Raw genomic sequence first — 15,340 nt, 5'->3', positions numbered from 1 at the left:
ACAACACTACCCTCATTTAACTAGCATGACCTATTAAACATCTCTTCTTAATACTGATGTCCTAATGAACTTCAGAAACTTTCTAAAGTACCACTGTTTCAAACTTACATAACTGACCATAAATATCTTGAAGTTATTAGAAATCATATCAAGTGCAAAAGTCAAAAATAATACAAGTAATTCTCTTATACTTGGTTTTTTAAACTTTAAAAATGCTTTGAAAAGTGGCACTAGCAGGCCACGATGAAGCATAACACTTCTTATGCCTCTTCATTTACTTTATAGTGTCCCCAAAGCTCAATAATCTAAAGACCATAGACCAATATTTACAGATGTAAATTTTCCTTTAAATTGTCTCTAAAATAAAACAATCTGCTATTTTACATAAAAGAGAACTTTGGTTACATTGCTACATATAACCAAAGAGCTCTCTGCTCTTGAAAATATGTTCAAGAGATATAAATTTGTTCATAAGTGAAATACTTTGTAACATCTAAGTCAAAAGAACAGAGACATTTTTTCCTTTCATGTTCAATGTTACTACTTCTCCCATTTGTGCCTGGATCATAATACAGGATTTAAAAAATAACAGTAACTGACTTATAATAACTGGGGTAATAGGAAGAAAAGATGGTATGGATGCATGACTAAAATTCTGTGGGACTCAAGTCTCCAAACAAGACCCAATTCATTTTAACAAAAATAGCTTAATGTTGACCCAAATGATCATGAGTTTATTTAAGCTGGAACTTAGAAGTGTCTGTTTTGAACAGTTTTACAAGAGTTGGGATGGCAAGAAAAGTCACTTGTTTTAAATGGAGCACGAGAATTGATTAAAATCAATATATAAAACCACTCTGGTGGTTGCAGCAGCAGAGGTCAATTATCTGAAAGCTTCCTTCCCTCTGTTCCACATTTGAAAAAACAGATTGTTTGCTTCATAAAAGTACTGTAATTGCTAAACGTAACTCAGTTATCTACCTCTGAGTAAAATCATGTCCAATTTCAACATGGAAAAATAAATTATACTTTAAAGAGGAATACTGCATTAGAACTGGTCTCTGGGTCAAGTTTGCACCTGTGACAACACGTACAATTTTCATCCTCCACACTTAGCAAACTCTTAATGGAACTAGATGATTCTCATTAAACTGATTTTACTGAGCCCTTCCCAGCTCAAGAGAACTCAATCGGCAGAAGCAAGAAAAGAAAAAAAACCTAGTTTTATGGCAGTTGTAGTTGATCAGACCTGGTGCAGTACATTCTTCCTCCTTCCAGTCCAACTCCAAATGATTTCTCTCCCTTGTGTCACTACAGGTAGACCTACCTGACTCCACCTCTGTTTTGCTTTTTCCAGGTTTTACACTTGTCATATGCCTTCTTAGGCCACTTTTACTACCAGGGCAGAAAATAATCCAGAAGGAAAAGGATATGCATATATATTTTCTTCTTCCTCATTGTATTAAACCAGATCAAGAAAGAATCCATCTAACCCCACACCCAGTATAAGTAAAGAGTGATGGAAATGGAGATCAAGGTCCTCCTATTTTGGCAGCTGCCTGCTGGTATGTTATCAGCCTTGGAACCGCAGCCAGAGAAAATGGAACTACTTTCCTGCTGAAGCTGCTGCCTAAATCGAGTCACCATGGGGTCAGATGAGTGTCAGTAGCAGTGCAGGGCAGGGCAGGGTGTGTTTGTGGGGTGAAGATGAAATAAAAGCACAGGACCAAAACAGCCTATTCTGATGTTGAATAACTCATCTAGTTTTATTCCTTAATCTAAACAAGAAATCACTCTTAGATGCTTGGACTCATAAAAAAATTCCAAAAATTAATAGGATAACAGACCATGAAGAGTTACTTAGCCTATCATTATCCAGGAGAAAAAAAAATATAGAAAAGGCAAATTCTAGCCTAAAGACATTGATAAGATGAAGATCAGAGTCAGAAATGAAAACAAAAATTACCATTGATTCATAGAGAAATTGCATGGACTGACAAGTTATTAGCAAGTTACAGGGAAACATTTGGTAAGGAGAAGAATGAAAGCATCACCCATAATGCTAGTTCTGAGGCCTCATAGGAAACAGGCACTAACTGTCAGAAACTGTAAGGACCTTCTAAGACTTGCAACAGAAAATGCACTTAGTGTAAAAACACCAATTACAAAGCAAGAACACTGCAGCCTTTTCACTGCTGTCTCTACTGGATCAAACTGCTCTTGCTCGGAGGTATCCAAGCTCACCAGCTCACACAGAAAAGCACGATTTCCAGGTCTTTTTAAGTCAGAACACCACCTCTGCTCACCCTATGCACCCAGTTTAGCTCCTCTTGTGACTTACAAAGACACTCCGGACTGTCAGAACTCATCTTTGCCAGCTGGCACAGTGCCGCAGGCAGCAGAGACATCCCAGCACGCTGTCCTGGGGGACAGGAGCTCCCCAACTGTGGCAGCTCTGCAAGGCATCTGCTCACACCAATAAAAGGTTTCTATGAAATGAACTCCACTTGATTACAGACAGTATTCCAATAGATAATTTTTTAAAGACTCAACATGAAGCTCTGGGATTTGCTGCAGCTGGGTTTACAGCCCAGAAAGCTTTTTTTTTTTCTCTCAGAAATCCAGTTTTAGCATTTCCTGCATTAAAGGAGGCTTTGGGACTTACTTCTCCAAAGGAATCAGTTCAGATTATCAGGAAATCATTTCATGACTCTGCCGTAACCCAGACAGTCGTCTTCTCCACTGTTCCATTTCAAAGAGCTGGGACATTACATATATTTCCACTGACACCCAGGAGCTTACAGCACATATTCACTGATGCTAAAAGGGTTTTATTATTAAGATTAAAAAAGCTCAGGTAAATTGAACTATAAAAATACTTGGACAACATAATAATTACAGTGCTGAGAAGAGTGAATGAATGGAACATGTTTTGTTTTGTCCTATTTTTGTCTGCCACCTGCACCACAACCATTACAATAACTTGCTGTCGTAGGAAACTCACTTATACTATATGAGCCCGACTGACAAGTAACACCTGGAAGGCTTTTTTTTTTCCTACAGTATTTGTCAGGTAGGCAGTGACCACCTATGTTAACTGCAGTGACTAAGGTTGAATTACTATGCACATTCAAGGCACTGACAAAGTATTAGTATCTTCTGATTTTTGGCAGATATCTAAAGGACAACAGCAAGGACAGAAGCATTGAGATAGTATGGAGACAACAGGTAAAATGTCAGAACAGACAAATGCAGTCCCACCGGTTATTTGCTAAAACTAAATACCTACTTGTAAAAAAAGGTATTTGAATTAGAAGGAAGATTGAGCAGCAGGAGTGAAAAAAGGACACATTTCTACTAAAGGACACATTTATGGTCAAGAAAGAAACAAATAAAAACAATGGCAGGAAGTGCAAAATAAGGGGAGGATCTGTTTTGCCTGTGGACACTAATACTACCAAAACAATTACCAGTTTTATAAGCCCCCAGAAGAGAGTACACAGGGCTTGCTCTAGAATAAAAATGGGAAACTGCTAACAAAACTCAGCATTTCAGGCTCTTTGTCACCACCAGCACATACTTACTATAATAATAACTTCCCACTTACATTTCTTACTATAAAATCATTTGACAAGCTTTAAAGTAATTTTTTTTCTTTTTCTTCCAACTTAAGAGGCAGGAGTGTCCAGAATGTCCCTGCAAGTCCAGAACTGCAATATAAAGCATTTATATACCATGCCCATGGGTCACACCTTGGAAAAACAACAAAATCCCTGCAGCTCCTCTCAGTGAAGGGCAATAGCAGCCATATTCACGGCAAAAAGCAATCCCTTGCTCCTGTGCTCCAAGAACGTGTTTCTCTTCCTACCTGCCCAATTCATCTTCTGCCTCACTAAATGGTGCAGCCCCTTTCTCTTTAACCACAGAATAAAGGTCTTGTACGTTTTAAAGTTTCTCCTACAATCTCAGCTCCAAAATGTTCTCAATAGGAAGAGCTCCAAAGACTTTACAACTTTGCAATGTGTGGGATAAACAACAGCATTTACATTGCTGTTTCTGGATTTTGAAGGCAATACAGTGACTGCTTTTCCTTCTCCTGGTGTTAATCACTCAAGTTTTCAGTCAGCTGCATTCTTTGACCTCTGCCAGTCTATGTTTCAGCTCTCACTATCAGTGCATCAGTAACATACTGGTCTACCACCTTTCAAAAGAACAAAAACTTCAATGATAGTGTTGCTGAAACACGTGGAATATTAATGGGAGAAGAGATTGTAAAGAAGGAGGGGGGGAGGGGGAAAGAAGAAATAAATAAATAATAATAAGAGCAAAGACAAAATGCTGGAAATATGAGAACTTAAGAAGAGGTGAAAGATCTTTAAATGCAGTAAGAAAGTAAGGAGGAAGCAGAAAAGACAGTAAGTTTTCAAATCATCAGTTAATGTTGTTCTGGCCTTAAGGAAAAATTTGACTTCTCCAGTACTCTGAATAGGGAAATTCATATAATTATTTTTAGCTCACTTTTGTTTCTCATTCCATTCCTCTTCCCAAGTGGATGGGAGTGGGGAGGGAAGCTCCCAGTTTTAAAGACAACACGGCACCATCCATTTTAAGCTGCAACTCAGTCCTAATGTGAAACCTTTCTTACTTACAATGTTTTATTTATTGGTGTATCCTTTTATTTCTTGGTGCATCCACATAGGAAAAATGTTAAAAAATAATGGGCTGCCTCTCCTCTTTTCACTTTAGAAAGTGACAAGGAATTTGAGCAGCGCTGATATCAAACAGATTTTTCTCCATGCCAGAGAAATACAGAACAGCAAGTTGAAATCCCAAATTAATTTGTGGTGGGTTTTTTTCAATGTGTCTAAAATTGGACTGTTAGTTTCCTGTGGACTAGTTATCATAATTCATGCAACTAACCAGCAAGTCTTTATACTAGTGCATTTCCATACTTACTCCAGTTAATATGCTGAACAGAATCATTAACTGAAGTTGCTCACAAAAACAAGGAGTTTTCACCAGTCAGGGAAAAAACACTCAAGAATGAAATTATATCCCACATTTCTACTCAATATTTTTGTGAATAACTTGGAATGAAATGTTGGTAACTGACAAGAAGAAATCTTGTATTGTGAAAATAAAAAAGTTAAAATCCAACCTCGAATAAATCTTATCATGCAAAAGAAAAAATGCAGCAAACATTGGTTGAACAAATTCAGTTTTCTGTTGCATAGCTCCATGTTAATATGCCAAGAATTATGTAAAAAAAGGACAGTCTTTTACCCTTCTATTTAAAAAAAACCAAGCAGAAAGGACAGCAAACACCTACCTTTTCTTCTTGATGGATGATGACAAAATGTTGTCCTGAATTGCCTTACATTTTGAAGCCTGTTCAAACTGGTAAATTCCATTTTTATTAAGAGTTGTTCTGTTAAAACGGAGCAGGAGGAGAAAAAGCAATAATCTTTAAAAGAGAGAACATATTCTACCAATGTTGTCACATTTACTTTGCTATGACAATAAGATTAATCACCGTTGATTTAGCTGAAAACATTGCGAAACAAATCTTACTGACTTCTATTGTGAAGCTCCTATCATTAAAGGAGAGTCTGCTGCTTAGGGACTATAAAATATTTGATTCTTTAAAGTAACCCTATTTCATAGTCTGAATTATATTTTCCACTTTACACTGTAATCAGCAAATGTAATTTAAAAAAATAAATTAAATGGAAAGGCTCTTGAACATTACATTTTGAAGATATTTAAAATATTCACTAGTAAAATATTTAGCAGATGTGATTTCCTAAAATCGTTGATGAAATGCAATATTCAGAGCAAATATAATATATACAGGAAACACCACAGGTGAAGTGGATCTTTATACTTCAGTCTTAACTTACTGACTCAAGCATAATACTTCCTGCCTTGTTTATTCTTTATTTACACAGCAAGAACAAATATTTGTAAAAGGAACCAAGGCAAGTGCCAGATAGTGATCTTTAATTCCTGTCGTATTTTCACGAAACTCCTGTGTGGTCCTCTTGCTCTGGGCAGCCCTGGTAGAAGACTGAGATGTAAATTAGTAAATGACTGAGATACCAAGGTCTTATTCCATTCACCTCAGTTCATCGTGTATCTAGGTCAAATCTCATACAATCACCCTCCTCTACCACCAGCCTTCCACTGTGTGGATTGCCATTTATCATAAAGATTTGTCCTCTGGCATTTTTATTTTCTCTGCCCCTCACCATCTTCCTCCCTGCCACCTTCCCCTCCTTTTTTGCTTCTTTCCCCTGATTTACTACTTACAGAGCCCTTGGGCAATGCAGCCTATTTGTCCAAACCAGAAGTAGAAACACAGAAGACAGAGATGCTGTATGCTGTTCTTAAAGAACAGCTGATAAGTATCTGTACAGAGGCACTGACATGAAGAGAAAGGGTCTTCCTGCTTTACACACAGCTTCTGAATCATCACTGCTTTTACTAACAAGGACCAAAACCCCATTGCCTTCACCTGCTACAATATGGAGACCCCTTACCAACAAGATTTCTGACAAACTCATTTTGAAGTTTGTCATCTTGCTTGGGAAAGATGCCATTTCAAGCCACAGGATCACAGAGTGGCTGAGGTTGGAAGGCATCTCTAGAGGTCATCTGGTCCAAACTCCCTGCTCAGGCAGGGTCACCTAGAAAGGGTCATCAAGGACTGTATCAAGATGCTTTTGAATATCTCCAAGCATGGAGACTCCACAACCTCCCTGGGCAGCCTGTGCCAGTGCTCAGTCACTCTCACAGTGAAAAAGTTGCCTGATGGTCAGAGGGAACCGCCTGTGTTTCAGTTGGTGCCCACTGCCTCTGTTCTACCACTGAGCACCACTAAGAACTTGGCTCCATCCTCCTTGCATCCTCCCTTCAGCTATCAATAAGGTCCCTCCTGAGCTTCCTCTTCTTAAACACTTCAAATGAGAAGACTGACTGAAGAAGAAAGAAGAATAAATGCTTGTTTATTTTGCTGCTGAACTGTCATGGTCACAGCTGACATAAAGGAAAAAGAAAGAACCACCTTTCTTTTTCTTTCCATTGTCCATGAATTTTCTAGAGACTCAGTCACACCTAGCAGCAATTCCCACAGGATGTAGGCCACAGAGGAGAGAGAACAGCCCTCTTCTTTTTTTCCCACCACCAAGAAATTCTTCCCAATATACACTTAGTGCACCTAAGGAAGCATCCAGTCTGTATGCCCCTTGTTGAGGGCAACAGTAAGACAATACAACATAACCCTCTACCCTTTCAGTTCTTCAGTGACTTCAGTAGATTGTAACAACTGGCACTGCCCACTGAGAGCTCCTTGGCTGCCTTTGTATACAGCTCTTTATCTCATTTTTTCTCAAGGAGTGACATACAAATAGCAGAAGGCTCTCAGATCACACAGTTCAGAGCTAAATCTCTGCAGGTCTCACATAGCAAGGGCTAGCAAATATTCTGCCTACACAGTTTTGGTACACAGGTTTATTGCAGCTTGGTCTGAATGGTTCTGTCTATGCAGACCAACCAGGTAGGCCCTTTGCAGTTCTCAAACAAATTTATTTAGCACTAAATCATGCTTCCTCTCTCTTGCTTCTTTAGCTCAGTAACCTCAAATGATTATTCTGCAGCTGCAGCTTGAAATAAGAGAAATGGCTACAGGCAAAAGTTTAGCTGCCTAAAAAGCGTCTTAAATAAAAGGAAAAAAAAAGGAACTATTGATATAGGCCAAGTACATGTTACCACTGCAAATAAGCCTTTCAATATAACTAAAACCTAAGATGTTGGATGCTGATTTGAGAAGTGACCCCAGCCCTTCTGAGCCACAGCTGGCCACAAGAGACCCTCTCTAACATGTGAAGGCTGCCAGGATGACCAAGCCAGGCAGTTAGGTTTGATCAGCTCCCTGAGAGGTGCATTCGCAGGCAGCAGCAGAACAACAACATTCTTTCACAACTCTGTGCAGACAATCATTACAAGGTCCTTACAGCTCCCTATTAATTTATGTCCTGAGATCTATGGGGCAATGAATAAATATCCTCTCAAACACGAGCTTTACTACACAGACTTTTAGTCCTTTTAAATTCATAAGATCAATGCAAGCAAGTTGCCTCATTTTTTAATACGTAATTTTTTTTTAATGCACTCATTTCAAGACCTGAAAAATTCAAAAAGGAGGAAGTCAGAGAAAAAGAAAGAACAAAATAAATCCCTGTTCTGTCATTAAATCCTCACAATCACTTTTACAGCCATCATGGAAAAAAAGGGAACAAAGAGTCTTTCCCTCCCTTTCCATAACCCATGCAAAGATTGGTGAAAATGGCACAATTGAGCAGAAAACCAGAAAGGAATTGTAATCTAAATTGTTTGTTCATATAGTGCAGGCACATGATAGATCACCAAAATGCTTCTACTGTGGCTTTTTACACATAAAATTTACTCAATGCTCTTTATATGGTGCAAAAAGTACAAAATTAAAACAATTTCTTTGCAAGAGATGTAAAACTATGACTCATTCCATCAGAAGTTAAATTTCTGAATTTCTGTTTCACTGTCAGAGTGGCATTTAGGTAAAAATGGGTGTGCAAGAGACAGTCCAGACTTCTACTGCATTATTCATGGCAAAGTTGTGCAGACATCAGACTCAGATTAAATTTCTGCTCATTTTGGACAATTGTGCAAGGCAACATTTATCACTAAATGAATTTACCTGACCTAGTGGATGACAATCTTTGTTCACTACTTGGAGCAGCACTACAACTTCTGCAATGAAATCAGATAACGTGCCTAAGAACACAGATATCAGGCTACATTCAACTGCTTTCGTTAACTATTAAGTTAAATGAGAACTCAAAGTAGAAACAGTCTCTTGGCTTGAACACATAAAACTGATGATACAGTGAAATTTCAGCTGCATTTTCCTTAGGGCTTAGATGTTTTCAAAGCCAATCTCATTGGGGCAAATCTGAAAAACAGGGTTTTTTAAAATCATATATGAACAGCCTGAGGACCACATACTTCCTATGGTAATTCTAGGAACTCAGGAAGTACACCATCTGTACTTTAATAAATCCACAGTAGATTAAGACCATGTGCCACATTTATCAGCATGTTTTTATTCTATATCTTGCTCTCATGAAGACAGCAGATCCTCAAAGTGTAAAATTCTTTTAAGACAAGGATTGTATCCACCTTTAGAATAAGAAATACAGAAACTATATGGAAAGGCCATAGTCCCTTTTGCTGCTCTTGTAGCATTCAGTCCTGAGACAACAGGGAACCTTAGTGCAGGGAATCACCGGACAGAGAGGTATGTCAAGTAGCATGGGATTCTGGGGGAGCAGAAAGGTACAAGGTAGAGGGAGGGAAAGAAAAGGAAGCCCTTTAAAAACAAAACCAAACTCAACCCCAAAGAGTTATCAGAGTAGGAAAAAGGTATAGGCATAAGATGGAGGAGTGGTAGGGAAGAAAACAAAAAGGCAGATGGAAAAAGGAAAGCTGGTGCTGTGAGTTATAGTGTAACATGAAGATATGCCCAAGACTGAAAGGCCACTCCTCTAGACTTCCTTCAAAATCAGGTGGAAACAAAGAATGTGGGATGAGATTTTCAAAACTGTTCCGAACTGGACTGTCAGGCAGCAGTGAAAGCAACAAAAATTTCACCTCCCTAGTAAGTCCACACTGAAAGTAAGGGAAAATCCCACTCATTGGCTATTCACTCCACACCCAGCAGAACCATTTGTTGCTCTACTTTTCCATAACTTCTTGCCTTTGTCTGTCTGAAGCAGCACAGGAGCTCTAAACATGTTCCCGCTGAGCATGTTCAGCTATAAAAGATAACTTCTCTATGCAAAATTGCACATTTTTATCATTCTACCAAAGTGGCACTGAATAGAATTATCCAGATTGTGAATATCTTCTGTCTCAATCTCTCCCTTGAAGGGACTAATTTGTATTTGAATCTTGTCTTCCGTTAGTTGAATACTATTAAAAAAAACCACAATCCATACTTCCCTAGGAAGGGTGCTCTTAAGTGCTGTCTTTGACACTATTTTAGATTAATCAGATGATAAGAATATAGTGATGTTTTTAAAGTTCACAACACCTTGATTAATAAGGCAATATACAACTTAAATTCTTGGTGAAATGGACTATAAAAATGGCTTTATCAAACCACAGTAGTAAGAATTTGTCTTGAAACATTAATCACAGTAACTGTTAAAGAGACTGATCCTACTATCTTTGTTCAAGTTCCTATGGAGGCATCGCTTATATAAGGAACACTAAATCAGGTCTTTAACACAAACTGCATCTTTAAGTTACTTGAAAGACCCTCCAGTGCATTCACCAGGGTTATGTATAACATCAGATACTTTTGATTTATAAAATCCATAAACTGCATGACAGGTAACATGACAAGCAGCATTCAGAGCCTCATAGTGGGTGAAGTGAAAAGAATAAGGCAGGTACACTAAAATCATGTTACAAGGGCACATGACAGAATGACAGAGCAGTTTCACTTGGACCAAGTAAACAGAAAGAGTCTGGGAAACCTTTCACCACTGTCAGAACATAAATGTGTCCTGGTAGCAGCTTTCAACTGAACACCTATTCATTTAGACAGAACTAATACATGAGGCATGTGTTCAAAATGTGCTCCTAAAATACGTCTGCATGCATTGCTTGGGAATGAAAGGGCAAAATATTAAGAGAGCAGTAAAATTAGTGAAGTGGACCCACTGCTGACTAATCTAAACCATAGCAAATTATTTGTGCCATACATGAGGCTACTCCATAATTGTGGTATTAGCCTGTATCTTCTTTCCCTTCTGACTGCCTGTATGCAATATTTTGACAGGAGACAGAATGTACAGGTCTCTGTAGCATAGTTAATTAAGTATAGCTGCTTATTTCCTAGGCCTGCATAAAGATCTGCTGCTGAGAGAGGAATTGGAGAAACCAACACTGTGGAACACTGTATTAATACTAACTTGTTTACTCATAGCTCCTCAATCACTTCCTCCCACTGTTCAATTACCCCAGTGGTCTTTACGCTGTGCTTGCCCTGGACCTGCAAAGACAGAGAGCAAGCTAGGGAAATAGTAAGTGAATGCCTTAAAACTGGCAACACAGAGTAACAGAGCAATGGTGGTCAGTTCTTCAGGGTACTGCTGCCTTGCTGTTACTTTTATATAAAGTATATATAAATGGTGCTATTTTCACCCCCCTTGCAGGAGCTGCCAATATTTATCTGCTACATATTCCTGGGTAGTATAATAGGAACTAGAATTTCTGCCTAAATTTAACCCAGCACAGCCTGGGCCTCATAACAGAGAAAAGACTATCCAGCTTCTCTTACTATTTTCACTTTCCCCTGATAAGCACTAGCAGTACTGAGCCTTCTGCACTACTATTAATGCAACCACTACACAAACAAATATGCCTGCACAAACACAGCTGGGGAGAGAGGAAAGGAGACAAAGAAGACCAAGGGTTTAAAGGTGGGAAAAATGAAAGACTTCTGGTTTTGGCTGTACGGTTGGCTTAAGAAAATAGAAATTGTACTTGCAGTTACAGCTTAAAATTGAGAGGATGGTAGGAGGCATAGATAGGAGGATTTGCCAGAGAACATAATATTGCAGTACAAATGATACTGGTTCCATGAATAAATCTGGGGACTGCTAGACATATCTTACTAACAATGGCCTTTCTTTTCAGTAAGAAACCCTACTAATAGGCACAGTAGTCTGTGAAATAAACCCAAGACAAAACCTGCAAGTCACACTGTAGAGGCAGTCACATTGCTCCAATCAGCTAACACTTAACAAGAAAAAGGGGTAAGCAATGTCCTGTAAGAGACAAACCACATACTCAAGGTTATTTACTACTACACAGATCTTCAGAGAACTTTAGGTGCCTGGTCACCATGTATTTAAATATTGCTGCGCATAATAGCTGCCGAAATATCTAAGACAGTCTGATTCAATTCCCTGCCTTTCATCCTTTCATCCTTCAGTTTCATGCTTTTAAAAGAATTACTCAAAGTAAAAGAACAGATTAGCTTTCAATACTGCGAGGCAACAGAATAATAGGGCCTTAGAGATTCTTCGGGAGATGTCTGGTTACAAATATGCCTCCAACAGCAAAGGAAATCATGATAAGAAAAAAGATTAGCTTGTGACTGTGAAGATTGTCTAGATTACTTATACTTAGAGATCAAGAAGGATAGTGCCAAGGTTTTTTTCTTTTTCCTTTCCTGGAAAGATCCATGCACATCCACTTACGCAGGAAAGGACGCTGCTGTCAATAACACAACAATGCCATTCAAATGATCGGGGTAGTTTAGGAGAACCATACTTCCCCACTGCACACTGGAATCTAATTCCTATTGACCAGACCATCCATCTCCATCACTGAGGGATTGGTCTGAACCTCCTGAATGAGTCCAGATGCTCTCTGGATCAAACCTCTCCAGCATGGCCCTTAGCCAGGCCCAGCCCAGCTGCTGCCTGGATCAAACCCCTCCAGCATGGCTCCCTGCCCAGTCTTGCTGCTCTCTGGATGAAGTAACAGCTCCTGGTCAGTCCAGTCCAGCAGCTCTCTCTCCTTTCCCATAAGCCAAACATGCACCACAAACTCCTGTCTTACTGAGCATAGCCACTCAGGTGAGAAAGCATATCCACTCCTGGATTTAGCTGGCAAGACATCTCTCCAAAGACACTATGGTTACAGGAGCTTGAGTAAATTGAAACTTTCTTTGGTGAATTATTTATTTGACGCACTTTTGCAATCAGTTAGTCATGAAGAAATACAATTTCAGGTTGACCAAAACTAGCTCCAAATTAGTGCTAAAATCCTCCAAGTATAATAAGGAAAAATACACATTTAAAATCTCAAGCTCACTTTCCCTATTACAAAGGTTAAAAACATGCCATGGATTTTCAGACCTCTCTGGTATGTGTTGCTTCTACTTTCTTTACTCCAGTTGTGAGTGTACTAACAGCAGATGGGAAATAGCTAGGCTGTTCTCTGAAGTGCTCTCTGCCAGCATTTCTAGTCAATTCAACTCCATGGTATAGCATACAGAGCTGAGTGAAAGGAGATGCAGCTCAGAAACTAGCAGGGAAAAGCGTGAGGAGACAGGCCGGGGGGAAACCACAGACATAACCCAAAACAGAGAGAAAAATGGAGTAATGACTATAAAAAAAGGCAAAGCAGAACTGAGTACATACTGCAAAACCAATACATTGCAACCAGGGAAAGAAGGGAAAAAAGGCAGAAAGGGAAAAAAATGAGAATAGGAAAGAGAAGCAGGCTAGAAGCTCATAACACCAGATAGGAGCATTTACAGAATTCTGTTCCATTTCTTTCACGCTAATTTTGAAAGATGCTATAAACTTACAGCTTTTGAAAGTTATAAATTTTGGGGGAGGGAGCACAAGGGTCTCTCATCGGAAACACATTAAGTAATGCATTGTTACAGTACACTGCAATGGTTACTAGAACATCACTTGCATTCACTTAGGGAAAGCATAGGCTGTCAAATTCAACTAGATTGGGTGAGATGGTGGCCTCAGTAAGGTTAACTGCACTGTCACCATTGTCTTCAACACAACCAGGACATGACAGTTTCTGTGAAAGATCCAATTCTTAAGTTCTTTCTAATTTTTACTATGTGTTTTTGACCATAATACATATTAACATATAATAGTCATGAAAACGGCAATGTTAATAAGGTCATATAAAGTAAAAGAGAAAAGCAAAAAATATTTCAAAACTACTTCTTATGTAGTATTTATCTCATGCGTGGATTACACCACCGTCCTATGCACTGTTAGTTTTTCTACAGTGTGTGAGGACTCAAGAGCCTGAAAACAAGTCATTAGTATTGAAATCTGCATGTAAGACACAACTTGTTTCACAGCTGATTTTATGAAGTATTTCATATTAAACTTCACAGTATAAAATAACAGGCTGTAAAGCAAAAATCTACACTGATCTGAAAGGTCAAGACACAGGATCAAGTGAAGGGGCTCCCACAAAGTACGATGCCAACACAAAATGAAACAGGCTTCGTATGTCTCACCTTCCTCCTATGGTCTGTAAATGATAAAACCGTATTTTTAACTAAATACACATTACAAAAACAGTAACAGTATTACCCAGCTCCAGCTCCACCTTCCTGGAAAGAAGAATAAAAGATACCTGGAACATGCCATTCAGCAGGCACTTTTTGCATCGTACACTAACAAAACTGCTCTACGCAACATTTTATTGGGCTCAAGACCAACGGCAGAGTGACAGCCGTCATTAAGAGAGCCCATGAGCAAATTAATTCATTACAGTTAAAGCAAAGTGTCATTTTCTCTAATTATCTCTAACATTTTCTCCGATCAAGCCGCCGAAACAAAAGGAAGCATGAACCAGAGCGAAGGCGAATTTCTGCTTTTGTAGACCCGACCTCACAGACCCACCTGCGGGCGGCCAGCCCGTACCTGTTCTCGGTCTGAGGAAGGGGCGTCAGGGGAGACCTGAGGGCTCGCACCACTTTCGGCGTGACAGCCGCTACTCCTGCCTCCTCCTCCCAGCCCCTGGCAAGCGAGACGAGAAAACAAAGTTGTCAGGACCAGTGACTGAACATCACCCGGCGCGAGCGGCGCCGCTCTCCTGCCCACGACCCCGCTCACAGCCGCCAGCGCCCGCGCCGAGCCCAGACCGCGCCGGGGGCACCGTGCCGGGCTCCGCCGCGCCCCGCGGGGCTCGTCCCACTCCTCCTTCCCTCCCCAGCCGGCTCCGGACTGCGGGCGAGGCCGCCCGGCCGCCCTACCTGGCGCGGAGGGGCTGCTGGCCGCCCAGGCGCAGAAGGCAGCCTCCCAGCAGCAGGCTGCCCAGCGCCGCGGCCAAGGCGATGACAGCCCGCATAGTGCACTCGGCAGCGGCACCCACCGCAGTCACGGCCGCCCCATAGTATTTAAGGGAGACTGCGGGGAGGGGGAGGCGGCCATGGCAGCCACAGGGTCTCTGCGCTCCGCCCCTCGCCCGCAGCCCTGCGCCGCCGCCATCAGCCCCCCCTCCCACCGCGGCCGCCGCGCGGGCCCGGTCGGCCGGTGCTGGCGGGGCCGGCGGGGATCGGCCGGCGTGAGGGAGGCACCCGGGCGGCCTTTGCTCTCGGCTTGTGCCTGCGGCCGCTCGGGGCGCTTCCCGGTGTCGAGGGCGGCGGACCCAGGGAGTCGAAAGTGCCCAAACTTTAATAGGGGAGAGGGGCTCCATGTGGGACCGCGGCGGGAGTAGCGTGCGGGGCTTGTCTGGCGAGGGC

The 15,340-nt window shown here is 40.8% G+C and overlaps 1 protein-coding gene across 3 annotated transcripts in view; it reads right to left on the bottom strand.

Moving 5' to 3' along the window:
• The window catches only part of ST8SIA6 (ST8 alpha-N-acetyl-neuraminide alpha-2,8-sialyltransferase 6), a 52,385-nt gene extending 37,248 nt beyond the window's left edge, over positions 1 to 15,137 (bottom strand). For 2 of the 3 annotated variants that reach the window (XM_082282994.1, XM_082282993.1), the window contains exons 1-3: positions 14,852 to 15,137; positions 14,499 to 14,615; positions 5,330 to 5,428 (exon numbers count right to left, since the gene is read on the bottom strand). In XM_082282994.1, coding sequence (XP_082139120.1) covers positions 5,330 to 5,428; positions 14,499 to 14,615; positions 14,852 to 14,946 — 311 coding nt within the window. In that variant the 5' untranslated portion in view covers positions 14,947 to 15,137. The remainder of the gene's footprint in view (positions 1 to 5,329; positions 5,429 to 14,498; positions 14,616 to 14,851) is intronic. The other variant, XM_082282995.1, reaches the window with a different exon arrangement.
• Positions 15,138 to 15,340: the final 203 nt, after the last annotated feature.

The sequence above is a fragment of the Coloeus monedula genome, assembly GCF_965178545.1.
Source record: "Coloeus monedula genome assembly, chromosome: 1".
Lineage (NCBI taxonomy): Eukaryota > Metazoa > Chordata > Aves > Passeriformes > Corvidae > Coloeus > Coloeus monedula.
The sequence above is the reverse complement of the archived record's forward strand: the minus strand, read 5'-3'. Positions and strand labels throughout refer to the sequence as shown.